At 38.9% G+C, this 27,353-nt stretch overlaps 1 protein-coding gene across 1 annotated transcript in view; it reads right to left on the bottom strand.

Moving 5' to 3' along the window:
- Window positions 1–27,353, bottom strand: part of LOC109916385 (E3 ubiquitin-protein ligase HECW1-like) — a 419,523-nt gene that overhangs the window by 153,061 nt on the left and 239,109 nt on the right. The window contains exons 11-14 of the mRNA XM_048617591.1: window positions 16,676–16,826; window positions 6,035–6,114; window positions 3,230–3,351; window positions 1,013–1,198 (exon numbers count right to left, since the gene is read on the bottom strand). Coding sequence (XP_048473548.1) covers window positions 1,013–1,198; window positions 3,230–3,351; window positions 6,035–6,114; window positions 16,676–16,826 — 539 coding nt within the window. The remainder of the gene's footprint in view (window positions 1–1,012; window positions 1,199–3,229; window positions 3,352–6,034; window positions 6,115–16,675; window positions 16,827–27,353) is intronic.

Below are 27,353 nucleotides of genomic sequence, written 5' to 3'. Positions count from 1 at the left end.
TGTTATGCGATAATAAACAATGCTTCAGTGTTTACTTATTTAAACCAACACAATATATTAAACTACATTTTCTTATGTACTGATATATGCAGGTGGAGGACAAGTGAGACAGAATATTTGAATTTGGAAATTGTGAGAAGTGATACTTATTATGTACCAGTTAAGCATTATTAACTTTGTTTTTCAGTCATTATAATAGATCAGATGACCCATTTGAACAAAATGGATGAAAACCCCTGTTAAAATAAAAAGGATTAAAATGAGCGTAGCACAGTGTAAGTACATAAAATTACATGTAATAGAAAATTTACAGCATGGAAAAAAACCACTCATCCCAACGAGTCTTTGCCAGTCATTAGGCTCCATACAAGCCGTTCTCAACCCTTACAGTATACTCTTTTGTAGCTTTTGCCGTCATGTACTTACCAACACCCTTCGGTTTTGGTCTACTCTGTGTAGTTTGGCTTAATAAATACGTGCCCACATACTTGTATATAAACATTTGTACGTACACAGACAAAAAGATATTCTATAAACCATTTAAACTCCTGGGCATGTAGGAAGAGGTGTTGACCATTCTGCCTAATGACTCTATTCTGATATTTACTGAGATAAGTTTCAGATTAACCACTATCTCCATATACCTGCTTTTACTCTGACTTATCAAATTCATAATTCCTGCATCTGCAATATTTTGTACAGGTGTAAACTAAAATTGTACATTTTATCTGCACTCAGAAATGCAATAAGGAAGCATTGTAGGCTGAACTGAAGCAGGCAAGGAGTACCATGTAATACTGATTCTAAATTGTAAGTACGTTGTATGCATATTATTGTTACAATTAAACTTTTTGAAAGTGTGTTTAGGTTGAGAGTTGCAGATTAAACCCATACTTTGTTGCTCGACTGGGTGGCAAATGTACAATAAATAGTACAAGAGGTATACATGCTATTCATTCAATAACATTATTCTGCAGAAATCTTCCATTCTCTTGGGCCTGGCCTTTCTTACCTTGCCCTGTTGATCTGTTTTTATTTCCCAACCTCTAGGCAGTTCTAGCTGTGTATCTGCAAACATATTCAGGAAAGTCACCAAGTCCCTGTTATGTTGATACCGCTCAAAATTCCAGGCATCTCTACGGATCTTCAGTATCATATGCTTCAAGCAACTGCTGTTGGCAAATATTCGATAGGCACTCTATGAATGAAAGAAATTGTTTGAACAGGTCTGTTCATGCCACTCTCCGAAAACAATAGTAAATTATTGTTGTGGTTCACTGGTAAATCACATCCATGGCCTAGAAATGACCAGTGCTTTGGAATGTATTTAGAAGAGAATAGTGTAAGGTTTGCTGTAAAATGGCATTTAAAGTAATACGGTTTAAGAAAGTTTGAAAGAATGTGAATTTACATAGTACTCTTCATGTTATCGTTCTTTCCCACGTTGTTTCACACCAGTTAAATACTCTAGAAGCTATTGTCTCGTTACAGGAATGTGTAACAACCAATTTATACATACCAAGGCCCCACAAAGAGCAATAAGATAATGAGCAGCTAAAGTTGTTTCTTAACTCTTTTAAGGATAAGCATTGACCAGGACTCAAGAGGATTCAAGTAGATTATTTTAGAAAAGAGCTGTCTTCAACCAAAATGGTACATGCGCATTGGTTTAGCCGCCATCTCACCTGAGCTGCAGGACAATATCTGACAGGGCAACACTCCCTCAGTATTGTACTCATGTACAGCTGAGATTACATGTTCAAAGTTAACAACATCTGGAGATGTGCTGCTTCCATCCTTCTCACTGAGTCTCAAGAAGTTCAGTGAAATTCAAACTACAGAGATTATGTATCATATGATTATGTTTCAGAAGCACTCTGTGATTTATACGGCAGTATTATTGGCCTGTTTGCATTGTAATGTAGATTATATCATACTTTGTTTATGTTATGGTGAGAAATTAGAAGATGGTGGGTGTCAGGTGAAATAAAGCGTGAGCAGTTTCTGAAAGTTATCTGAGCTCGAAGATGTTTTATTCTCTCAAAACAGTACTGATTTTATTCTGTTCAATTTGATATATGTGACTAACAGATCTGATGCTGCTGTCTGATGAAGTACTGTTGAAGAATATGACTGGAATTGAATAGCAGCTAGGAACTAACAAACCAATTTAGGAGGTGGCAATACTGAGCATCACAGTACAGGAAGGAATTAAGTAACTGTACCTGTCACAACCTAAACCCAACATGCCATTTGTAATAAATTCCTATAGGAATGGGAATTGGTTCATACTTCTGTAGGCCTTGATTGGAGTTCAGTGCAAAATAGCTGCAATCGGCACTGCAACCTTCTACACATGGCTAACAGTTTAATGTGATCTGCACAAAGCAAGAGAAATTATAGTTATGTCTGTTTATAAAACAAAAGTGCTGCAGTCTTAAGTTTTAATTTGGGGAACCGTCCCACCACAAATGTGCCAGCAGCATTTGTCTTTTGGTGATTAAATATTTGAGAATTGCTCGCAGCAAAATTTAAAACTGATTGACAACTCTAATGAAAGAATCCACGTAGCAAAGTAAATAAACAGATAAAACTAAACTGTACTCCAACCTATCTTAGATGAAAGCTGAATTTATTAATACTACAGTGCAATATGCATAATGGATCAGTATGAAAAGGTGAACTCAGTTCTTTCTAATTTATTGTACGGGGTTTGTCAAGTTTATCAAGCTGTCAACCGTATTGTATTGTATTGGAGTATTCCAGTATTAGAAAATTGAATCAGGGAATGCTTCCTCATAAAGGACAATAATTTCACAGGAAAATGCACCCAAAAAAGTCTCATACAATAGTGGCAACACAGTAAGGATCAGAGTGATGCAGAAGACATTACAAGACAGAAGATGCAGCAGTGTAACAGCACAAATATAATGCAGAAGGAATGCATGTAGCAAAATATGCAAACAACAATTATAAAGCACAGTGAATCAGAATACATGAATGAACAGATCATGAATGTACAATGAACTGCATAGTGATTTCAATCATACAGGAAAGCAACCATATAATAATCTAAAGGGTTAATGCAGAAATCATAAGTCAATTATGAGCACAGCAATGCCAAATAATGCAGAATTATAAAAATTATTACATGCAGTTGCATATTAAGTTTTGAATTTTGAAATTACCAGGGAAAATAACAATTGCAGGGATTTAACAGGATACTTACATTGTTTGAATGTAGCACAGTGAAGAACTCAGGATTTGTAATAAATTTGACAGTTGGAGATTGCAGTAACATGTTAATTTTCTGGGAACTCACTGGAGATGAAGAGCCTTCTCGCCTCAGTTCTAGAAAAACGAGGAATCAAAGATTAATTCCTTAAATACAAAATCACTGAGAAATATATTCACTTTGAAGATAAGGATTTTAAAATAATAAAATGGGATTACATTTCATTTTAAGGTGCTGAGTGTATAAGATAACCTAACATATTTAAATGTTAGATGATGAGTTTCTTGAGCAGGCAAAGGAGTCATAGTTTCCCTTGGAAACAAAAGTAACTTCCTTTTATAATAAAAATGTGGAACAGCAATTGAAGAGGACTTGGTACCTTATATTTCTTAGCTGGGGTGATTTATTTTCACTCAACTTTGATACATGTCATTCTGGTTGTAGAATTGATCGATGATTTACAATGAGGATGTGAGAAATCTGTCACTGTTTATTTCATCTGAACAGAGTCTGTTTGTGCTCAACCTTCCGCCACATCAGTGGTTCCATTCATGAAAGATGTAATTCTTAAAAGAGACCACATCAGTAAGGTCAGAAGTGGGGATGTTTGCTGATGATTTCACATTGTTCAATCCCACTCACAACCCCATGGATTATCTCAGATAATGAAGCAGAGTGCATATTTGCAGCAAAATCTGAACAAGACAACTTGGGCTGATATATCCTGGGGATTACCATTGATTAGAAACTCATCTGAGCCAGCCACATAAATACTGTGGTTACAGGAGTGGGTGAAAGGCTGAGAATTCTGCAGGATGTGACTCACATGATGACTGTCTGAAGTCTGTCTATCATCTTCCAGGCACAATTCAGAAATGTGATTGAATACTCACTACTTGATTGGATGAATACAGCTCTAACAATACACAAAAAGCTCAACAATATCCAGGATAAAGCAGTTGCTTGATCAGCACCCCATCCACCATCTTGACCATTCATTCACTCCACCTCTAGCAAACTGAGGCAGCAGTGTGTGCCATTTACAATATACACAGTAGCAACTCACTGAAGTTTCTTCAATGACATTTTCCAAACCCATGTCCTTTACCATCTACAAGGACAAGGGGAGCAAGTTCCACTCCAAGTTACACAATAAAATGTCTCGCAAATGTGTCATCATTCCTTCGTTGTCACTGAAATTCTTTCCTTAACCTCATTGTGGGAGGACCTACTCCCCATGGACTACAGTGCTTCAAGAAGGCGGCTCATTGCCTCTTTCTTAAAGCTACAAAGGTTGAGATAAGCACTGGCCTCTCCAGCAAATTCATGACCTTTGAATGAATGAATGGATAAACAAAATACAATGGAGGCTTTCCAAACAGCTTGTGTTGATGGAAAAGTCAAAAATATAAATGTACTGGAAACAATTCAAACTTCACCAGATAAAATATTTACTGAGTTAAAGACTTGTTCCAAGTGCCAACATGTTGTTATGTTCAGAGCACTAATTCCCTCAAGAATATGCAACAACCCATATGAATTTGACATTTCTGTAGACGAGTTCTCCACTCTTTGTATCTAACATATTTTTAGCAATCAACATGCAAACATATTAATCTTTTGGTGCTCTAGTGGCTAGGACTTGGAGCTTTCACCACATGGCCCGAGTTCTTTATCAGTCAGGGGATGAGAGTTTATGTCTGGGTGGCATGGTGGCTCAGTGGCTAGCTGGGTTTGATTCCAGCCTTGAGTAACTCTCTTTTGGATAGTCTCCCCGTGTCTGTGTGGGTTTCCTCTGGGTGCTCTGGTTTCCTCCAAAGATCTGCAGGTTAGTTGGATTGGCCATGCTAAATTGTCCATAGCGTCCAGGGATGTACAAGCTACGTGGATTAAGCATGGGAAATGCAGGGTTACAGGGATAGGGTCGGGGGTAGGTCTGGGTAGAATGCTAAAAAAAATTTTAAAAATATTAAAAGGAGGGCAGCATGGTGGCTGAGTGATTAGCACTGCTGCCTCACAGCGCCAGGGACCTGTGTTTGACTTCGCCCTCAGGTGACTGTGTGGAGTTTGCACATTCTCCCTGTGTCTGTGTAGGTTTCCTGCTGCAGTTTCCTCCCACAGTCAAAAGATGTGCAGGTTAGATGCATTGGCCATGGGAATTATAGGGTAGGGTGGTAGGTTTGAGTGGGATGCTGTTCGGAGAATCAGTATGGACTTGATGGGTTGAATGGCTTGATTCCACACTGTAGGGATCCTATCATTCTATGATACGTTACAGGATGTAAAACAGTTCTGAAACATCTGTGGTTACTGTAGGATGCAAATGATTGATTCCAACTGCTGCAGTTCCAGCCCTGTCAGTGTGTGCACTACCCCACATGAGGTACTGAGAGAAACAAACAGCTCACGTTTCCTCTGTGATTACTTTCATCTTTTTGACCATTCTGTTTCCAAGCCTACAGGAATACTCTTTTTCTTTCTGACCCAGCACTGACTTTTAGTAATTGACATGGCTTTGTTGGGTTCTTCACATTATCATGGCCCATTTCCATGGAATAAATCTTTGGGAAAACAGAGTGAAAAGCACTGTTAATTACATTAAATGATCACATGAAAGATCTCAAGAGTGACAGCACAAGGTCTTGTTGAGAATCCAAATGATGTTTCTAGGATACATTAACTGTAATAATCACCCCTGAGGGAACACAATATCTGGATGTTATGTTTGGATTTGCATGTGTGAATGGTTTCTAAGGCTAACTTTACATTGACAAATATATATTTGATATTTTTACAAACCTGTATTTGGTTGTAAGATCTCTGCAGTGATCTCATCTTCTGATCTGTCTGTTGCAATTGTCCGCTGGATGTTCTGATACCTGTTATCAAATCAGAATGAGAATGGTGTCACTGAAATGCAGAATACATTACCGAGTAATGTTTTATATCTTAGCTATAGAAGAAGAGATATGGTGTCATTGCACTAACAGCTTGGAATGAGTGAAACCATTGCCATGATATCATAAATCATAGGCAACATTTATGACCTGAAGGAGTAACCATCATAGAAATGTATTTCTCCAATCATTGTCCAATTTATTTCTACTGCTCTCAACACGATGCAGGCAGGCTGGGAACATGCTCCTAGAACTCTGCATTTTCACTTTTGAATCAATTACTAAACATTACATAACAACAATGGGACGACACTTTCTCTAAGTTCTTTTCTCTCTACCAGGAAGTTCTTCACCTCTTCAAAACTCCTTTCAGATCAATCTAGCAATTCACGTATGGACTCAGTTCCTGCTATTTTATGGCATGCTGTGTTAGAATGCCTTTATATTGTACCTGCCAGACTCAGATAAACAGTATCTTGTTTACGGCTCAAGGCTACGTTCATGGCCAAACAGCAGAAGCAGCATATCATTGATGTGTGTGAGCAAAGGCATGACTGTTGAACGCTCAACAACAGCTTGCCTTTAGACATTATATGTTACACAGCAAAACATCCCAAGGTGCTTTGTAGAAAATATTTCAAACAAAATTTGACATCAAAGTATGCACAAAGATATTGAGTCAGATACCAAAGGATGGTTAAAGAGCAAGACTTGATGAGCGTCTCAAAGAGGAAGAGAGATGTGGAAAGGCAGAAAGATTTAGAAATAGAATTCCAGAGTTGAGAGAATTATGCATAAAACACATTTAAGGTGCCATCAATACCAAAGAACCACTTCTTATGTCCAATTTGACATCACACTGGAGTAATAATTCACATAAATTCAAACTCAATTGTCTGTTATGGTCACTTCCCCCAATTCCTCGCCAACAATTCTTTTCCACCCCTATCAAGGATCAGTCTGTAAACCAAATCCACATTTATATTGGGTTCCGTTATTGTGCATAAGATCTCCAGAACATAACTGCCATACTTAATGTGTCAACAACGGAAAATTCATTAATTGTGTTTGAAGGGAGTGCCAACTGAATATAGAGCTACAAATTGTAAAATTTATTTTCTGATCCCTCCCTGCAAGCAATGTAGTATTGATGAATTTACCCCATTGTATCATCTCTGAAATCCAGAATACCAATATCATCTGTTGAAGACTTAAATGCCTGTAAACTGTCTTACTAATGAAAGATATAATTGACCCATTACTAATCTATTCAGCTCAGTTACCGTTATAAATTTGGTCATACTTTTCAATTAACCAGCCCTGGATATGTTTCAAAATGACAGCCTCTGGATATGTTTCAAAAAGACAGCTCCTGGCACAACAGCACACGTGTGTGATTTATACTTCAAATATCAAAAGGTAAATCAAAAGGCTGGATTACATCTGATTTGCAGAATGGAATGAGATAGTTGAAAGAATGATGTGAAGTAGAAGAAAGTACAGATCTCCTATTTACAATATGTAAAGTGAGGGTAAGACTTTCTGATGTACGTGTTTCCCTTCTTAATATATTTTTGTTGCCACTAATTTAATACCTCACAGTTAAAATCTAGGTCAGCTTTACCAATGAGTTCTTTGATCATTGATCCCTTATGTTGCAATTAAGCTGGAATATTCAGGAGTGAAAAGCAATGAGAATTGACAAACACTTGTAAAGGATTGAATTTCAAAAGTTGAGACCAAGTCATTCCTACTCACATACAGGAGAGTTTCTAATCTTAGGCTCCTCATTTCCTTTCATCTTCAGAGATGCAAGTGTACATCAGCTGAAGGGTCTTGCAATGAAGACCACATGTCATTTTGCAAGGAGAATAAACTTCAGACTTTTTCCGAAGATAAAGTATTTTCTTTTTCTAACATATTCAATTCTTAAACCATTGCCAAGCAGTTGTAGGTCATCTGTATTCTTTAGTTTTGAACATTTTCCCTGAATTTTTAAACAGTGCATGCTCATTATATAAAAAATACATTTATTTATTTATATAGATGAGTTGAGAAGTTCCAAAGTACAAGGGACCTGAAGTAAGAAACACAGTTGGTGTTGAAGCATGTTTGGTTTCTGACTGTATTAATACTTGTGAGAAGTCAGCTCCCTATAGTTATCTCCCATTTTGTCTCAAACTCATCAAATGCAAATTTCAAATGATCACAATAATTTCCAATAATGGAGAAAAGGGTGTTCAATAAGTGGCAAGTTGACTCTGATTAGTAGAGGCAATGTCTCAGAGAAAAGAACTGGAAACTTCAGGCTCCCTAAGCTCCTGGGTAATTCAAAAAACATGCAAGGCTTGAGCATATACCTTTTGTAGAAAACAGATCATACGATAAGATGTCACTTAAGAAGACATGGATTAATCAGGGAAAATCAACATGATTTGACGAAAAGTCATGTCTCACAAATTAATTGGATTCTGGGAGGAAGTAACAAGGAGAATTGATTAAGGTAGCACAGTAGGTGTTATCCACATAGATTTTGTAAGGCATTTGACAAGGTCCTACAATGCAGACCAGTCAGAAAAACAAAAGCCTATGAAATACAGAAGAAATTGGCAAGTTGGATCCAAAATTATATCAACAGGAGGAACAAACAGGTATGGTTGATGGGTGTTTTTGCCAATGGAAAGCAGTTTTCAAGAGCATTTTGGTGTTGGCTCCCTAATTGTTTGCCGTATATATTAATGATTTGGATTTATATGTGGGAGGCATGATTTGGAAATTTGCAGATGACACAAAAATTGGCCATTAGTTAATAATGAAGTGGATGACTCCAGATTGCAGGATATTTTGGATCGCTCAGTTGAATGGGCAGAAAGGTTGCAAACAAAATTCAATCTGGAGAAGTATAAGGTAATAAATTTGCAGAGGGCAAGCAAAGCAAGGGAAAACACAATAAATGAGAGGATATTGAGAGGGGTGTAGCAATTGAAAGACCTTGGAGTATCCACAGATCCTTGAACAAAGCAGGACAGGTGGATAAGGTGGTAAAGAAAGCAAAGGGAATTAAAGTTTTTGAGAAGATTTGTAGCTTGGGTGTGGATGGGGTTATTGATTTGTTCACTGAGTGTATGGAATTCTTTCTTTTATTTGAGGAGATAAAAAATACAAAGCAAGAATGTAATGCTAGCATTACTTAAATACTGGTTAGGCCCACAGCTGGATTTTTCTGTACAGTTATAATTAGTGTGTTACAAGAAGGACATAATTGCTCTGGTGAGACTAGAGGAGATACACAAGTATATTGCCAGGGCTTGACCAGCTTAGACAGCAGTGATGTTGCTGAATCACTCTTGAGGAGGACAATTAAAGGGACCCAGTTAGAGTATATTCTGTGTCCTTGCCATCCTCAGTGTTTCCTCCAAGTGTTGTTCAAAGTGGCGGAGACTGACTCATTAGCTGAGGGGATTGGGCGATGGGGTTGTTGAGTGGGGCACAATCACTGTATGAATAGGAACTTTAGTTGCTCATGCTTTACTGATGTCATGCAACTTAGTGGGATTCAGAGTCAATGTTCAGGACTCCCAGACCAACATCCTCCTTCCAATATACTGTGCTGCCACCTTGGCTGGGTCTATTCTGACTGTCTGTATGACAGAACATTTCCAGTGATGATGATGGTGGTTTCTGGCACAGCATTTGTAAGATACAATTCCATGGGTATGACTATGTCAGGCAGATGCATGGCTAGTCTCTGAGACAGCTCTCCCAATTGTGGCACATATTCCCAGATGTTGATAAAGAGGACTTAGTGGGGCCAATAGAGCTGAATTTGCTATTGTCGTTTCCAGTCTCTTGGGTCAATCCAGTTTCTGTCCTTTTTAGAGACTTGTGATTGATACAACAGAGTGGCTTGCTAGACCATTTCAAAAGGCTGTTAAGAGACAACCAAATTGCTGTGCGTCTGGGATACCATATAAGATAGACAAGGGTAGGACGGTAGTTTTCCTTCCCCAAGGGACATGAATGAAACCAGATGGGTTTTTATGAAAATTCATAATTGTTTCATGGTTATCATTCAATTTTTAAGTCCAGTTTTTCTTTAAAATTAAATTCAGATTCCACTATCTGCCGTGGTCCCCATAGCATTACTTGGGTTTCTGGATTATTAAGTTTAGCAACACTACCATGAGACCACCACTTCGCACCATACAAATATGAATATGAGGCGTTTTGAGAGAAACTTTATTTACAAAATGTTAATTCAGGTTTTGCTAGATCAGTAGGTTAACCGGAAATGTTAGTGAAAAGTGTTTTATTTCTAATTTAGGTAATTTGATCAACACAGTTGGAGTTATATTTAATTGTTCACAACTGGACTTTGATAGACTTATCTATTTGAACTATTAAAAAAATTGAATTTCATGGAAGAAAAGGAATAATTTTGAATTTTTTCAGGACCACTCAACCTCAAAAAGCCGTCTGGGTAGATTCCAAAGGACAGAGCATGCCAGCTTTACTTGTGCTTTTATACAGTCTGGAAATTATGTACTAATTTCCTAAGGAATTTTGAGGCAAAGAATAAAAAAAACAGTTTGGATCAGTTAAAATACACAGAGCCTAAAATAATCACTAATAATCTTTACATTCTGTAGATAATTCAAAGCAGAAATCTTGAGATAGAGAAACATATTCAATTGTTTGGCTTAATGGAAGTTTCCACAATAGAGATTAATGAACTTTGAGGTAGAATCCCACTGAGAACAGAGGAATTCCACGAATTCTAAATAATGTTCTGCAGTTCAATAGAGGAAGTGGAGAGTGGAAAATATGAGAAGCCAAGTGCTTTGTGACTAATTAATTAGAGTGCAGAAGACACTAGGTACAGCTTCAGCAAAGTCTCTCAACTTAGAACAAAAACTTTCCATATATAAAGTCACATATTTAATTACAAACAAATGGGCTTGAGCATCTTGGACAGCACTTTAATTTGGAGCTATTATTAAAGTTATGTTTTTGATAGCATTGATTAATTGTATAAACTTAACTCTATCTAGCTAATACTTTGTGTATCAAATATTTCTCTGAAGTATTAGAAAATACATTTGCCTTTCAAACTCAGTTTATTAAGGAGCACCCTACCATACAGTTATTGATTACAGTTGTGCTTGCAATTTTGATACAATTCCAGTTGCAGTGGAAATACTGAATTAGACACTGTTTTTATCATGCAGTACACCCTGCTCTGCATCTCTTGATCTACTACTTTATAACTCCATCAGGAAGAATGTTTTTAGGAATCTCTGATTAGTAGCAAGCTCAATACCCTTAAACTGGCTTTGTTATAAAATAACTGAAGGCCAAAGATAAAAGCCCAGAAATCACTAATGATGATACCAAGGAAAACAATATTTAATGGGTAAGTATGAAATTAAGTTTTGCCTTCAGTGGATACTGTAACTGGTTTGAAATATATTCATTATTAAAATAACAGACAAAGAAACAGCTTATGAATCCATTGAGCATTCATCATCCAATATTGCCAACAATAATTCTTAGACTTGATCAATATTTTACTTGTTAACTAATTCTACACAATGAGCTCCAAATGATAATAGTCATGCCTGTCATTAAGTTTTCACATTTAACGCTTAAATACTTGTGTGTTATTTTATATTATATAACAGTCATGTATGAAACTAATAGTCTATGACTTCATCTGTGGCTAAAATATGAGAAGGTTCACCTTACATACGAGGTCATAGCTACCCCAGGTTTCCTTGGTGAAGCAGTTTTGCCAGAGAAGGTGATCCCAGTGATAGTATCACATCAGTGTATTCAACAGATTTATTGATTTTCTTTGTTGGTTTACTTCTTCAGCATAGTGATATGTACTGTAAAATGCAGTGTATATGTTAAATCATCATATAAGACCACCCCATTTTCCTGGCCCTAATTGTCAAGTATTTTTTGTATCAACTCAATGTATAAGTCAACAATAACATGTTCTCCTTGTGTTGGGAAGCAGCCTTCATTTTTCACTCTACAAATGCATGTTTAACTTTCTGGTAACTTATAACCAGATGCAAAGGATCAAGTAGGCATTATGGACGTGTTGCAAAGATCTGCAGGAGTTTAAGACACACCCCATTCTTTGTGTTAAGACAATGATGACAATTCAAAATGGCAACCACCCACACCTATGCCAGCCAGCATATAAGATGCCAACCATTTCCAGATGGATATTTCGAGGCATCCAAGCTCAATTTGTACTTAAACACCTCCAGTAAATTGCAATTTCCATTGAAACACCTGATTTCAGTTTGTCACTCCACTGATCAAGCAGCAGATGCAGACATGGGATTTAAGATGTATTTTTCTGAATTTGGTCTGAAAAGCTATGTCTGCTAAAAGGCTTTACCTGCCAGGACAAGTTGGATATGCCCTGTTTATGATCTGCTGACCTTTACAGTAATAATGGAAAATCCACGTTTGACAATGCCCAAATTGCTGCTCTGTGCAGTGGGGGGAAACCAGCATGTAGATGCTAAGGTAAAGTCACCTTAGGGTTACCGGATCATTGGGCTGCTTTCTCGGAGAGAGAGAGAGACAACTAGTGGTGGTTTAATCTGAAGGTCACCGTACCTCAGGAGAGGAGAGAAGTTGAGAAGATGACTCCTGCATAATAACCTCAACTGGTCTGGGAATTGAACCCATGCTACTGGTGCCAGTCTGCATAACAAACCAGCCATCTGGCCAACTGAGCGAACCGACCCCCTTCAAGAGAGTTGCGGTGAATAGAATAATGTTGTCCTTCATACAAAAATCCTTCACTTTTGAGTGACAAGAGTGTTAAATTTCCCTTATATTTGACTAAATATAGTTGTGCTAACTTTGTGCTTCAAATAAATCTGTGGCTTGTGGTAAGGGTGCCCGTGTGCTGGGAGAAACGAAGTTGGCTGTGCCCTGTTGTTTGCTGCAAGACCCACCCTATAATCTGCATTTGCACATAAAGTAAGGCCTGCCGGCCAGTTCATTTAAAAACATGATCCGCAAACACACAGAGATGGCAGGAGGAGTAGACCATATCATTCAGAGATCCTGCTCCGTCATCAATACAACCTTACCTCATTTTCAGTTTCACCTCCAGTTTCCTGTCTGCTCCCCATATGTCTTGATTCTCTGAGAGATTTAGCACAACTTAAATATATTCAATAATGGTGAATCCATAGCCCCCTAGGGTAAAAAACTCCAAAGGTTCACATCCATATGAGCAAAGAAATATCTCCTTGTTTCAGTCTTAAATGATCAACCCCTTATCCTGAGACTGTGCTCCCATGATTTAGATTGCCCCGCCAATGGAAACAATCTCTCAGTGTCTACCCTGTCAAGTTCTTTCAGAATCCTGCTGTTTTAATGTAATCACTTCTCAGCTTTCTAAACTCCAGAGAATACAGGCCCAATTCACTCTGCCTCTCAACACAGGACAGCATACTCATCTCAGTGATCAAAGTGTGATGAAAGTATGTCTTCTTTCATACAGGGCACAACAATAATATAGCATTTTCACAACATTCAGAAATTCCTTTCACGTTTTGCTTTCAAACTGAACTGCCGACATAGACAGCATGCTACCTTATTTAGAAACTTGTCAGAGAGAGATACTACGGTTATGGTGATTCTACTTCAGGGCTCTACTTCAGGGTTGCTGTAATTATTTTAAATTCAGCTCTAATCCTTCAGTCAACAGATGGGACCAGGATAGTCAGGGAACTTGCAACCTCAATTCAATCAAAGAAGCTCTACTCCCAAACAGAAGTGTCAAATGTATTGAGGATTCATGGTGCCATCAGCCAGGGAACATTCTTTATTTTTCAGATCGCTTTTGTACTCTGCCTTCCTCGTTTGGAGATTGCACATAAGAAAAGTTGTATTGGACTCTCAAGTGCCCTGAGACTTTGGCATGTATAAAACCAGTAGTCCTTTCCTCTTCCAGCTTCCAGTAACCAGCTCTATCCCACTTCTCGGTCACTGAGGTAGAACCAGACCATTTGAAATGTTGGAATCCTATCTGACCCCAAGATGAGCTTCCAACCACATAATCAGTCTATCACTAAGCCCACCTACTTCCACCTCTGAAGCATCACCTGATACCTGATCTTTCACCTTATGCCAACCATTACCGTATCTCTCAGACATGTCTTTTTCACCTGGAGGCTCAACTAGCCCAATGCTTTCCTCACTGACATCCAGCTACCATTAATGTGACTCCATCCAACTTGAAGTAGGTAATACAATCAATACAGGATTGACAAGCAGTGGAATAACTTTCTCAGCACTTTGGAGCACCAATGTCTCAGGAGGCTTTGGATTTCATTGAAGCTTGTTGCTGACATTCACAGCCTTCTGAAGCAAGACCTCCATCACTTTGGACCCAGCTGATAAGAGGCAAGTAACATTCATGACACACAAGAGCAGGTCAGAGGCTAGGAATACCACAGTGAGTAACTCATCTCCTGACACCCTGAAGCCTGTCCATCACCTACAAGGCACAAGTCAGACTGTGATGGAATACTCCCCACTTGCCTGGATGAGTGCAGTTCCAAAAACATTCATGAAACTTGACACCTTCCATGACAAAGCAGCCCATTGAATGGAACCACATCCGGAAACATTCAGTCCCTCCTCCACCAACGCTCAGCTGCAGCATTGTGTACCATCTATAAGATGTACTGTACAAATTGAACAAAGCTCCTTAGACAGCATCTTCCAAATCTTCAAGAAGGACAAGGGCAGCAGATACCTAGGAACACTACCACCTGCAAGTTCCCCTCCAAGCCACTACCATCCTGACTTGGTCATGTATCACTGTTCATTCAGTGCCGGTAGGTCAAAATCCTGGAACTCACTTCCTAATAGCATTATTAGAAATCACACAACACCAGGTTATAGTCCAACAGGTTTATTTGAAAACACAAGCTTTCAGAGCCTCGCTCCTTCTTTAGGTATTAGTGAGGTGGTATAAGACACAGAGTTTATAAGTAAAAGATCAAAGGGTCACACCACTGATGAGGATGTATTAAACAAACCTAAGTTGCTGTTAAATCTTTAATCAGTTAGAAGGTTTTAATTGATCAGCAGGTATATGTAAATCCGTGACTTCCTTTCCAGTCACTGCCCTTTAGTTCTCTCAGGGTAAAAATTGATGGCCCACTTAATGAAATCCATATATTCTGAACTGATCATTGCGTCAAAATCCTGCATTGCCCTTTTTAACATCACAGGGACCATAACAATTCTATCACCATCTTAAGGGCAATAAAAGATTGACATTTAAAGCTACCCTTGCCAGTGATGCCCACATAAACAAATAAATTGAATAAAGATAATGCAGAGTGTCGCGGAGTTAGTGGCATATTCAGAGCTAACTATGACATGGTGAGGAACTGAGAATCGAGCATTGTTCTCTTACAAACTTTCTGACTGCTCTCATGAAAAAAATATGTAAAAGAGCTGCACAATTTCATCATTGCTGCTTTCCAAAAATTGGAAGATGGTTTGGAGAGAACATATCAATGCATTGCACTCAAGTTTAATATATACAATTTACAGTTGTTCCTGTTTCTCTGATCACATCAAGGTGCTGTTTTATTTCAATGATTCAGGTTTTACTTGTACCTCCATGCAGAGAATAGGTGTTAAACCTTTCACAGTTGTTCACCTGACCATATGTTGCAACTTCCATCAGAAATCCCAGAGGGATGGCCAAAGCCAAGGCAAGGGGTGAGGAGAATTCCAGCAGAAACTTTACCCCTTTGTGAGTATCATATTGCCACGAGCCTACAGCTTCCGCATAAAGTCAATTCCGAAATTAGATGTATTGAGATGTTGAAGCTGATAATCCTAAACAGAAAACCACTGATTAATTAGTACTCAGAATCCAGATCAGTTGTGGCCTGTCTCCTCTTCAAATGTAGCCTTGATGTATCTTTTGTCTCTGAGTATTTACATCCTGTTTGACTGCCAGATGCTGGCAGATCTGGAATTCAATTCTGCTCCTTTTATTTCTCCAGCTCACCAGTGAAAGTGGGCAGATGGTATCGGGAGATAGTTGACTGCAAAGTAAGGATTATGTGCAATGCAGGTTTCATTGGTCTGTGGAAACCAAAGAATGTATAATTTGTATAACAATTTATGTAACATATATGTCTTTATTTTTGCTCCTCCTACGATGAATGTCTAAACTTTTTGTTTGAAGTGTTAAGTGATAATCTGTGGGTGTAGAGTTCATTATTCTGGTACATAATAACAAGCTGCTTACCATTACAGCACTCAAAAAATGTACTGATTACACGTTCCCTTCTTTCAGTGGAGAAAGCAACAGCTAAATACATAGTTTTTTCCATCAGAGAAACAACTAATATTCAAAAGAAGCCATATGACAATAAAGAATGCCTTTTCAGTCATTTTATCACTCTTAAAATAGTGCATCGTTCTATCTCCAAATTAGATGGGTAGACAACAATCCCCAATTGAAAGTATCACGTACCTTCGGTTAAGTTGTTCCATTTGTTGGATGGAGCTCGACCGGCGCAAACCATCAAGTGTAGCAGCTGCTGTAGGTCGCTGCCATGTTGTTGTACGGTTTACATGATCCACATAAAAAACTCTGCCATGACTATCAATCCGTGCTTCCCAGTCTGGAAATTAACAAGGTATATTTTTAGTTACCAACTGTGGAAATCTAATCATTTTACGACCCAAACAAATAAAACTGGAAAGACGAGAATCATGCCATTCTTATCTAAGTTCTTATTTCTTTCAGGAGATGTGAGCTTTGCTGGAAAGCCCAGCATTTGTTTTCCATCTCTAATTTCCCTTGAACTGAGTGGCCTGCTAGGCCATATCAGAGGCAATTAAGAGTCGAGCACATTGCTGTGGATCTGGAGTCATGTGTAGATCAGACCAGGTAAGGATGACTTTTATGCTAGTCAGTGATAGTTTCATGGTCATCATTACCAATTTTCCAGATTTTTAATTGATTTTAAATTTCACCAACTGTTGTGGTGAGGTTTGAACTTCTGTCCCTAGAATATTAGCCTGGGTCTCCAGATTACTAGCTACTACTAGACATTATACTTATATCACTAGCTTGATAGGTTGCAAATGGTGGTAGTAAAAGAGTGAAATATTGTCAAAATGCCAGTGAGCAAAAATCATGATTTTTTAAGACAAGAAACTTTCTTTGTTGGGAGAAATAATTTAGACTTGAACCCAAAACTTTAAATGTTTACGTTAAAACACCAAAAAAGCTTTTCTAATGTTAAAATAATGTTGATTTAAAAAATATATACTGCCTTCTAACTAAGATATGAGGTTAATTTGTCAATGCGCCATTTCAAACTGTATGTAAAGTTCCATATTGGCACAACTGGGACCGAGAAGCTCATTGAAGAAACACTTTCAGTGGCTGTTATGGACTTTAAGCTGGTTTACTCCTTTGCCCTCTCTCCATTACTGTGGTGATGTCCTTTCGGAGATAAAGCACAGGAGAATTAATCATTGTCCAATTGAATCTTGTTGGAATCCCAACGCACAGACTGGAAATTACCTGGTACAGCTTTGCAAATAAAAATCATGAATCTTTCTCCTGACTTGCTCTCCTCTTTGACAAGTAGATGAGGGTGCGAGAGCTAGGTATGCAATTACAAAGGTAATATATGCTGTAAACACATCTTCTAACCAATTTATCTGAGTCTGAATCAATAAAGCTTCTGTTAAAGATTTACAAATATTTTTAATTCAACCTGTTAATTTGAATGGCCTTAAAATAACCATTTACTTTTTGTAAATAAGAAAATACAGGCTCTTACTAAATCTCAATTAGACTCTTTTGCAGCTTTATATACTGATTTCCACCATAAAAGAACCTAGTACAGGATTTCACAAACTCCAATAAAATATATGATTTAGGTTTTTTCTGCACAATTGCAGATTAGGAATTTTCCAACTCTGTGCAAGTTTTAAATAAAATTAGTTGGCTATTTGAATCAAAGCAGCAAAATAGTTTTTCTGTAGTCCACTTGAAAAATAAAATTCACCTATTCCTATTTTCAGGCATCACCCCTGCATTAACCCAATGCTTTCTCTGGCAGATTTATTCACCAAAAGTAAAGTGGTAAAAGTTTTCTCTACAGAAATTAATCACTGTCTATCTGTTCAAAGCTTCATATTTACACTGTAAAGCTGGATATAAGCATGCTGTCAAGTCACTATTTTTTTCAGAATGGACAGTGAAGTGAGGTGATCAGAATATATAGGAAAAGTGCCAAGAGGCAACGCAGAAAAGGAAGTGCAAATTCTGCGACCTCTTGTGAGGTCTGTATGCAAATAATTGAATGCAGCAGTTTCAGATATTTCAGGTCTTACTGATGGAAGCTATGCTTAGTTCATAACTGACATATTATTGTGTAATAATGTCCTAATCAAAATACTTTGTTTTAAAATAATAGATCTTACCAGGTTGATACAATAAATGCCAAATTAATACCTGTTAAGCTAATTCAGCAGTAGCATATTTTAATTAAACCGATCCTTCCATTAAATTGTTTTAAGGAAAGAAAGCACATTGAGTACTGACAGCCCCGTGGCACTGAAGGAGAAACAACATATTGAAATCTCTGAAACGCTTTGAATAATTTATTATGACCTGTATCAACATGGCAGCAGTCAAAACTGTTTCTCTTCAGGAATCAGAATGGAGACACATACCAGTTTAAAGGTAAAAGATTGTGCTGCGTTTTCTACAATGGCAGACTTGGTAAGCTGAATGTTCCCATACCAATTATCATAGTTTTTCAGATCATTACTGCACAGTCAAATTCAATAAGGAATTGGCTCATGCATGTATGCTCTGCTCTCTTTACAGAAGATAATGTAAGATCCGGGGATCCACAGAGAAGTTCAGACCAGACAGTAGACTGGAACACTAGTGTTAATACTTAGACAAAGCTCCAACTCAGAAACTGGCATCTGCAATCAACAATGAGGCATGAGGAAGAACTTGATGGTATAAAGCAGTGGTGAATAGAGCCAGAAGAAATTGTATGAACCAGGACTCTGTCAAGTTTAGGGTGGGAAGCAACAAAACTGTTTGTCCCTGCTGAGAGTTCTCAAGCTGGAATGCCTTATCTTCTTACATTCCAAAGGGAATGATTGAATACTTAAAAGAAATGGAAATTCAGATAGGTAGTAAATAAGCAATAAACATAATTATGTTAATATAGTATTAAATGAAGTTACAACCATACACTATTGAAAATTCCACATAAATCTTTTTCAACTTTCAGTTGCTAATTCAAAGGCAATTTGTCTGTCCTGGAGAAAGGCCCATTGGCTGAATCCTATCCTTAAGAGTTGGGAGCACAAAATGCAACATGGCAAACATACAGTGTGGAATAAGCCCTTTCTTTATACTACAGTGAATATGGGCAAGGGAAAACTATTGCAGTAAAATTAGAAACAATGGTTGTGGACATTTATAAATTTACATATGTCTAAATAGAGGCATGTTGGGATTATAGATTTATTGAATGAGGAAGAATAAATATAGTTCTCACAATATCCATTCCCAAATAATATTTCTACCATGTAATTAGAATTGCATTCAGAAGGGCACAGAAGTACATCACAAATGAATTCCATTGTCCGAAGAACAACAAAGCATGTTGACAATCTTTTGATATCTGGTGTCTTAAATTTTGTTACTGATTGTCCCACGAATTGGGATGTGAATAATGTGGACTGTATAACTGCTACTGAATACACAGAGTACTAATATCTGTCTACCTCACCAGTTCAAATTGTAGCTTCTTAAAATTCCTTCAAAAGATTGAATTTATGTGGTCAATATTTGAGGTGAAATAAAACAGAGACTTTGTAACATTTGATTGCATGTAACTTGGGTATAAGGAAACCTCCCTTTGGGATCTTGCTGATTTGGCTTTCGACGTATCATATTATCTTTGGCAATTTCTCAAATATTTTTATTTCACAAATTTAGCTGGTTGTACATTTATTAGATTTTAGGAGATTTCCGCGTGAGTATTTACTGAAGGAGGTTTATGTTGATGATGATCTCATCTGGGTCCAGTGGCACATGTTATGTTAAGGATTTGTAGATTCTTTCCACATACCATGGCCATTAGAAGAACTGTAACTAGTTCCTTATGGTAACTCATACACGTTGGATAATTCCACTCGCAGGTTAGAGATTTCTGAAAGAGTTTGAGACAAGTGGCAAAAAATGTTTCTTAAGCAACATCACCATATTTTGAGGACTTCATACAGTTCTGCTCACTATATTATGAAAATGGCACAAAGGCACTGCGGAGGGTAGACAGAATGACACCAGAAATATGTGTGTTACATGTCAGGAAATGGTTGACAGGCTGGGTTTCTTTTCTGTTGAAAAAAAGACTGAGGTTTGACCTATTAGAGGTCTTTAAAATTCTGAAGAGTTTTGATCAAGTGGATACAAAATTAATGAGTGGAATTGTATAGGGGCCCGAACAACGGGGGCTATGGTGAGATTTGTGGCAGAATTGTGTGAGAAATCTTGTGAGGCCAATCTCAATGACAAGAGCAACTCATTGCATCTGCCAGGTGTCAAGGTGAGCTTCTTGGTGGGCAATAGCAAGTTGGCAATTAAGAGGGATTGTTGCTTGTTAAATGCCTTATCAGCTGCACATCTTGCTAATTTAATATGCAACTTCCTTTCTTATCAAATGTGCTGAGCAAACTGGACATGAAGATTTCTCAGCCACATGAGTATTGGTGCCTGGTGACTTCAGCTTGCCACTGGGGAAAATTCAAGGTATAAGATGGTAGGCAATACAGCACCGAAGAACATGTTAGGCTGTGGGAAATTACTGTCAGTAGTCACAGGGAGAACATAGGGGATCAGGGTGGGTGAGATTAATGTGTAATGTCAGGGCTCAGTGTCTGGAAGGGCAATTGGAGGTAAAGTTCACACTGTAAGGTATCCCTATATGGGGTAGATGGGTAGAAATGGGCTGTTGGTGTAGTGTGAATTAAATGGGACATTGAGGCTCAGGATGGCGGTGGTGGGGGGAGGTGGGGGGTTGTGGGGGGCGGTGGATGTGCCTGGCCCGGGCAGACCCCAGAGGTGACAACGCCCAGCATGAACTGCATTCCTTGATTTCACCTGCTGTTCTCTAGATGTGAAATGGAACTGGAAAATGGCTGGGACAATGCTCAGGGTGAGTGAAGTCAGTGTCATGTTGATGAGTGAAAGCATGGGATCCACATCTGCTGGACACTGGGAACTGACGGGGCACACAAATGAAACAGTAAACTCCACTACATTTTATTTGTAACCATTTCTTTGCTCATTTGAAATGAAAGCAGAGTGAACATGCTTTGGCTTCAAATACCAGGAAAAGCACATTTCAACAAACCATTGGTGCTTGCAAGTCTAACAGTGACATTAGAATGATGCAGAACTTAGCAGCGAAATTACTTAAAAGGCAAATGCTGGACAAAAGTGGCCCCTCAATTATGAAACTTCCAAGGGTGCTATGGATCTAGAATGGGAAGAGGATTTGAGCACAGCAGCACCCCCTGTATTGTGATGTAATGAGTTGGTCTCTCAAATGACACAGCACATTCACCATGTCTGTGCCCGTGCTATGACCAGAGCAATGGCACAGCAGTGTATAGAGCTCCTGAAGATGTAGTCCAGCTGACTGGACTGCTCTGGGCGGGCCCACCACTAACATCTGGACAGAGTGTGCTGTACCATCTTGGCATGCAGTGCTCTGCACAATTGAAGCAGACAACGATGGGATGGGCTGCATGTGGAGGAACTGGGAGAACCGGAACAGTTTTGAGAAGAAGAGCAAGGACATTGGGAGGAAAAAGCTCCCTATGTGTATGACAGAGCTCAGCTACATTGAGCATTAAGCCATTCAGAACCTGATTGATGCCCAGTTCCAATAGATGAGAGTTGTGTGCAGCAGATCATCATTGAAGGTAAAACAGTCATTGGGGGTCATGGTGCCAGAATGTAGTTTCTATGATCAGGGCAGTCTCTATTTGTTTGTGTTCACATTTTCCGACTGTCAATGAAAGTTGCTGTTTAGAGCTGTCCGATCACTTGCTGCTATGTGATGATCCCCTACTGGACAATAACAAACAGTGGGTCTCCAGTGAGCATTGGGAACAGTGTGTGACTTAGAGAGACTTAGACAGAAAGTAGCTAAGCACCAGTAAACTATATGGCCAGGCAGTTAAACAAGGATTAGATTGAGAGAATAGCATCTGTGTGAGGAAGTGTCAGCTATGCCAGCTATATGCCAATAGCTGCGTGGTTTTGTGGCTGATGTGCCATAATGTTGTCACTGAAGTGCAATGCCAGATTGTCAATGCTTGTCTGGGTGCACAACCGTCTTTTAAAGAAGGCACCAAGGACCAGAGATGCTGGTTTTCAGGTGGATATTGCTGTGTGGTGAGTTGTTTCTGGAACAGCAAGAGGCAAAATGGAGCGAGAATCAGGCAAGAGCGAGGCCACAAGGGCAAGGTAGGTAGTTAATGAGGTGAGAGACAAAAAAATTGCAGATGCTGGAATCCAGGTAGACAAACAAGAGGCAGGAAGAACACAGCAGGCCAGGCAGCATCTGGAGGAAAGGAGCAGTCAATGTTTCAGGTAATACCCTTCTTCAGGACTGGATTTGGGGGTAGGGGGAGCTGCAGATAAAGAGGGTGTGGGGGCGTTAGAGGCTGAATGGTGGTGATAGGTGGACACTGGTAGTAGGTACGACCTGGTTGGTTGACGGGAGGGATGAATCTGGTTAGTGACTGGAAGGGAGGATCAGAAGGTGGAACAGAAGGGAGGAGGTGGGGCTGGAAGGGGAGACGGGGGATGGTTGGCAAGGTTATTTGAAATTGGAGAACTAAATGTTTAGTCCTCCGAGCTGCAGCATGCCCAGGCAGAAGATAAGGTGTTGTTTTAAGGTGTTAAGGAAGATAAGGGGAAGCTATCCACATTTTTGAGGCAGATGATTATGACTATAGATTTAAATGAGAAATGATGGAGAGAGAGTAGAATGAAACACAAACGATGGCATAGACTGGTTGGCCTGTTTGTGTTGTAGGACCTAGGTAAATCCAGCTCGATAACAATAACCCCAGAAGTCCATTTCATTCAAGTGTCTTTAGAAATTGTTAATCGTCTCATACTCTACAACTTTCATAGACAAGACGTTCCAGGTCATTACCACTTTTCCATAAAGCATTCTTTTCTTCTACTTCCCCAGTATCTCTTGTCTGAAACCTTAAGTCTGTGTCCCCAGTCCTATTCCATCAAGTAAATGGAACATTTTTTCTTCGATTATTTAAGTAGACTGCATATACCTCTATTACATCACACCTCAAGTCACCTTCCTCCAAAGAGTACAGGCCCAGCTTTTCCAATCAATATACTGCTGGATGGAGAGAGTTAAAATGCCCACTTCATCCTCAGCTAAATAGGAGTCTGTGAAGAGATTCAAGGTATCATTTAGGGTTTTGAGTCCAATAATTCTATTCAGAACAGTTCCAAAGAAGAGTCACAGACTTGAAGCATTGACAAATCTGACAGACATGCTGAGTTTTTCTAGCATTTTCTGTTTTATTTCAATTGTCACTACTTTGTGAATTCACAAAGTAATTCATAGAAACATAGGAACAGGAGTAAGCCATTCACCCCCTTGAGCCTGTTCCACCATTCAATGTGATCATGGTTCATCCGTGGCCTAGCTCCATATACTTGCCTTCGGCCCATCTCCTTTAACATCTTTCTTAATAAAAAAAGTCAATATCAGATTTAAAACTAACTGATCATACATCTACTGCCATTTGTGGAAAAAAATTCCAAACATCTACTACCCATTTTGTGTAGACGTGCTTCCTAACATCTCTCCCGAATGGTCCGGCTCTAATTTACAGACTATGGCCCCTCGTTCTAAGATCCCTAACCAGTGGGAATTGTTTATCTATATCTACCCTGTCCTTTCCTGTTAATATCTTGAAGACTTTGATCAGATCTCTCCTTAACCTTCTAAATGCTTAAGAAAACTAACCTAGTTTGTACAGTTTCTCTTCATAACTTAACCTCTGAAGTCCAGGTATCATTCTTGGAAACCTATGTTGTACTCCCTCCAAGGCCAGTATGTCCTTCCTACTGTATAGGGCCCAGATCTGCCTATGGTACTTCAAGTGGGGTCTAACCAGGGTTTTGTATTACTGCAGCATAACATCTGTACCCTTGTACTCCAGTCCTCTAGATGTAAAGAACAGCATTCCATTAGGTTTCCTGCTCACTTTCTGCACCTGTTTGTGACACTGTTAAGGTGCACCTGATGTCCAAGTCTCTTTGGACAACCACTGTATTTAACTTCATACCATCTAGAAAGTACCCTGATTTGTTCATTTTCAGTCCAAAGTGGGCAGCCTCACAAGTGACTGGTATGTTTTTAATTCACAGCCATTCAATTTACACGTTAAGAAGCCAACGTTACTTCTCTTTCAGAACGAAACATTGTGGCTGAAAATCACTGGGTCTTCATGAGCAATTGTTGCTGTGTGATGTTAAATAAATTGTTTTGCAGCTCGGTATGATGTATAAAACAACCTCTGCCTGTTCAATTTTTTGTTTACCAAACTGTCTTTTAGGTCATACTATGCATCTGTAAAAATGAGAAATTCTAAAACTGATTTTCTTCTGACTACAACCATAGAAAAATCCAATAGAGGCTGAGGGGTGACCTAATAGAGGTTTATAAAATCATGAGGGGCATGAATAAGGTGAATAGCCAAGGTCTTTTTTCCCAGGGTGGGGGAGTCCAAAACTAGAGGGCATAGGTTTAAGATGAGGGAGGAGAGGTTTAAAAGGGACCTAAGGGGCAATATGTTCATGCATAGCATAGTGTAAATATGAATGAGCTGCCACAAGAAGTGGTGGAGGCTGGTACAATTACATTTAAAAGGCATCTGAATGGGTACATGAATAGGAAGGGTTTGGAGTGATATGGGCCAAATTCTGGCAAATGGAACTAGATTAATTTAGGACATCTGGTCAGCATGGATGAGTTGGACCAAAGGGTCTATTTTCATGCTGTAGAGCTCTATGACTAAATCCATTAGCATTTATATTTTTAACTGTGATATGAAATAATAAAATTCATCCATCAGATGGAATACAAATCAAGATTTCAGTTTCAGGTTTGTGCTGGTATGCAACTGAGAAATGGGTCACTGAACAGTTTAATATCTGGAAAAGTATGAAAGTGACCTCAAACTAGGAAACTGCAAACATCACTTTGCATCTCAATGTCACCCAGTTCACTGCATAATGCTGGTGCCACGTAAAGCTAATGTAGAATTTGAATGACGTGGGATTGGTGAGAAAGTTGGAGGAAAAGTCCTATTTTTTAACCAAGTGTTGAACTGCAAGTCAACATTCTTACTTGTGTGCAATGAGGGGCCAATTAGGATGCATTAACATCACATTATTACATCATTTCCCTTCTTTGATATCCGCTTCTCATTCTCCCACCCACTATTCAGAGACTAGACGGTGATAATTATGAACGGTAAAAGCAGTTACCTGGTGACTGCAGCTTGCTACTTGCTCCTCTAGCCCTCCATCAATCACTAATATCTCAGGGCACGCTCCATGGGCAGCAATTGCACATATCCCCTACCTCACCCTCCATCTCCGCTGGCAGAGTAAGATGCCAATTATCCTCTATCTGAATATGGCCAGGAACCAAATAGTCCTTGCAGGGCAGTTGCAGACTGCCAGTGCTTGACCAAGTGCACCTGGGCTTAGAAGATGGCATGCCTCTGGGAATGGTCTCAGTAATGGCCATTCCTTCTGCCTTTAGCAAGTGAGGGAATACAACAAGTGGGCTGCCTTAGAGGTACAGTGCTTCAAAAATAAGGCAAAATTGGGAAGATAGTGTGAGAAAACTCGTTAAGGATCACAGATAGAAATTTCCTATGATGCTAATAAAAATCAACACTTAGCTGATTTTTGGTAAGATTCAGCCCATCGGTTAGGGAATGTTGATGAATGTCAATTTTCTATTGATCTCAAAAACAAATTGTATTTATATTGCAGCTTCAATACAATATAATATACCAAGATCCTCCATAGGACGGCAACAAACAATATTTCACACTGAGTCATACAAGGGGATATTAAAATATATGATTGGTCAAGGAGGTTAGATCTAGGGAGCAAATGGAAATCGAGGTAGTCAGGTTTAAGGAGGGAATTCCAGAGTGTGTGCCCCACTAATCCAGACAACGAATTCCAGACACTCATCAAAAATTTCCTGTCTCCTGTAATCCTTCTGTCAATCACTTGAAATCTGTGTCCCTTGAAAATTGACCTCTCCACTAGGAGAAACTAATCTTGCATGTCCACTCTGTCCAGATTCCTCATTACTTTCTACCCCTCAATTAAGTCATCTTTCAGCCCCATATATTCTAAGAAAAAGAAACACGAGCCTATCCTATCTTTCCTCATTGTGTAATTTTCAGTCCCTGACAATGTATTTGTGAATCTCCACCGTACGGTCTCCAGAGAAATTATGTCCTTCCTGTAACATAGAGATCGTAACTGTACAGAAAATTCTAGCTGTGGCCCTACCAGCTTTTTATACAATTCCTTACTGTATCCTTGCTTTTGTATTCAATACCTCATCTGATTAAGGAAAACATTCCATATGCGTTCCTTATCTACCTGTTCTGCTACCTTCAAGGGCATACACTCCAAGGTCCCTTATTTCCTCTCCCCTACGTGGTCAGAAGTTCATTTTGTCAACAGATATGTTGCCAAGGCTGCAATTAATCTAGTTTTCCCTCATGCATCTGCCACAAAGAGGGTATCAGTGGATAGGGATTGGAGTTTCTTCTGGTGGCCATAACTTTGGTCATCCCAATAGTTCATTGAAGAAACTTATGCATATCCAGTACGCATATCCTGCATGCATGAAGAAACTAACACCTTGTTTTCAGGTAATGGTACTGAAAGGAAGCAGCTGGAAGATAAGAAATCGGGGGATGGAGGTGCTGACGAATAGATCCCAATCCAGAACCAAATGTGCAGGAGCACGGAAAGTCATTGTAGCATGTTGTCTGACAATGATTAAATAGATAAG

Source organism: Rhincodon typus, chromosome 2 (genome assembly GCF_021869965.1).
Source record: "Rhincodon typus isolate 14 chromosome 2, sRhiTyp1.1, whole genome shotgun sequence".
Taxonomy (NCBI): Eukaryota; Metazoa; Chordata; class Chondrichthyes; order Orectolobiformes; family Rhincodontidae; genus Rhincodon; species Rhincodon typus.
Note: the sequence above shows the minus strand (reverse complement) of the source record. Positions and strands in the feature narration are given on the sequence as shown.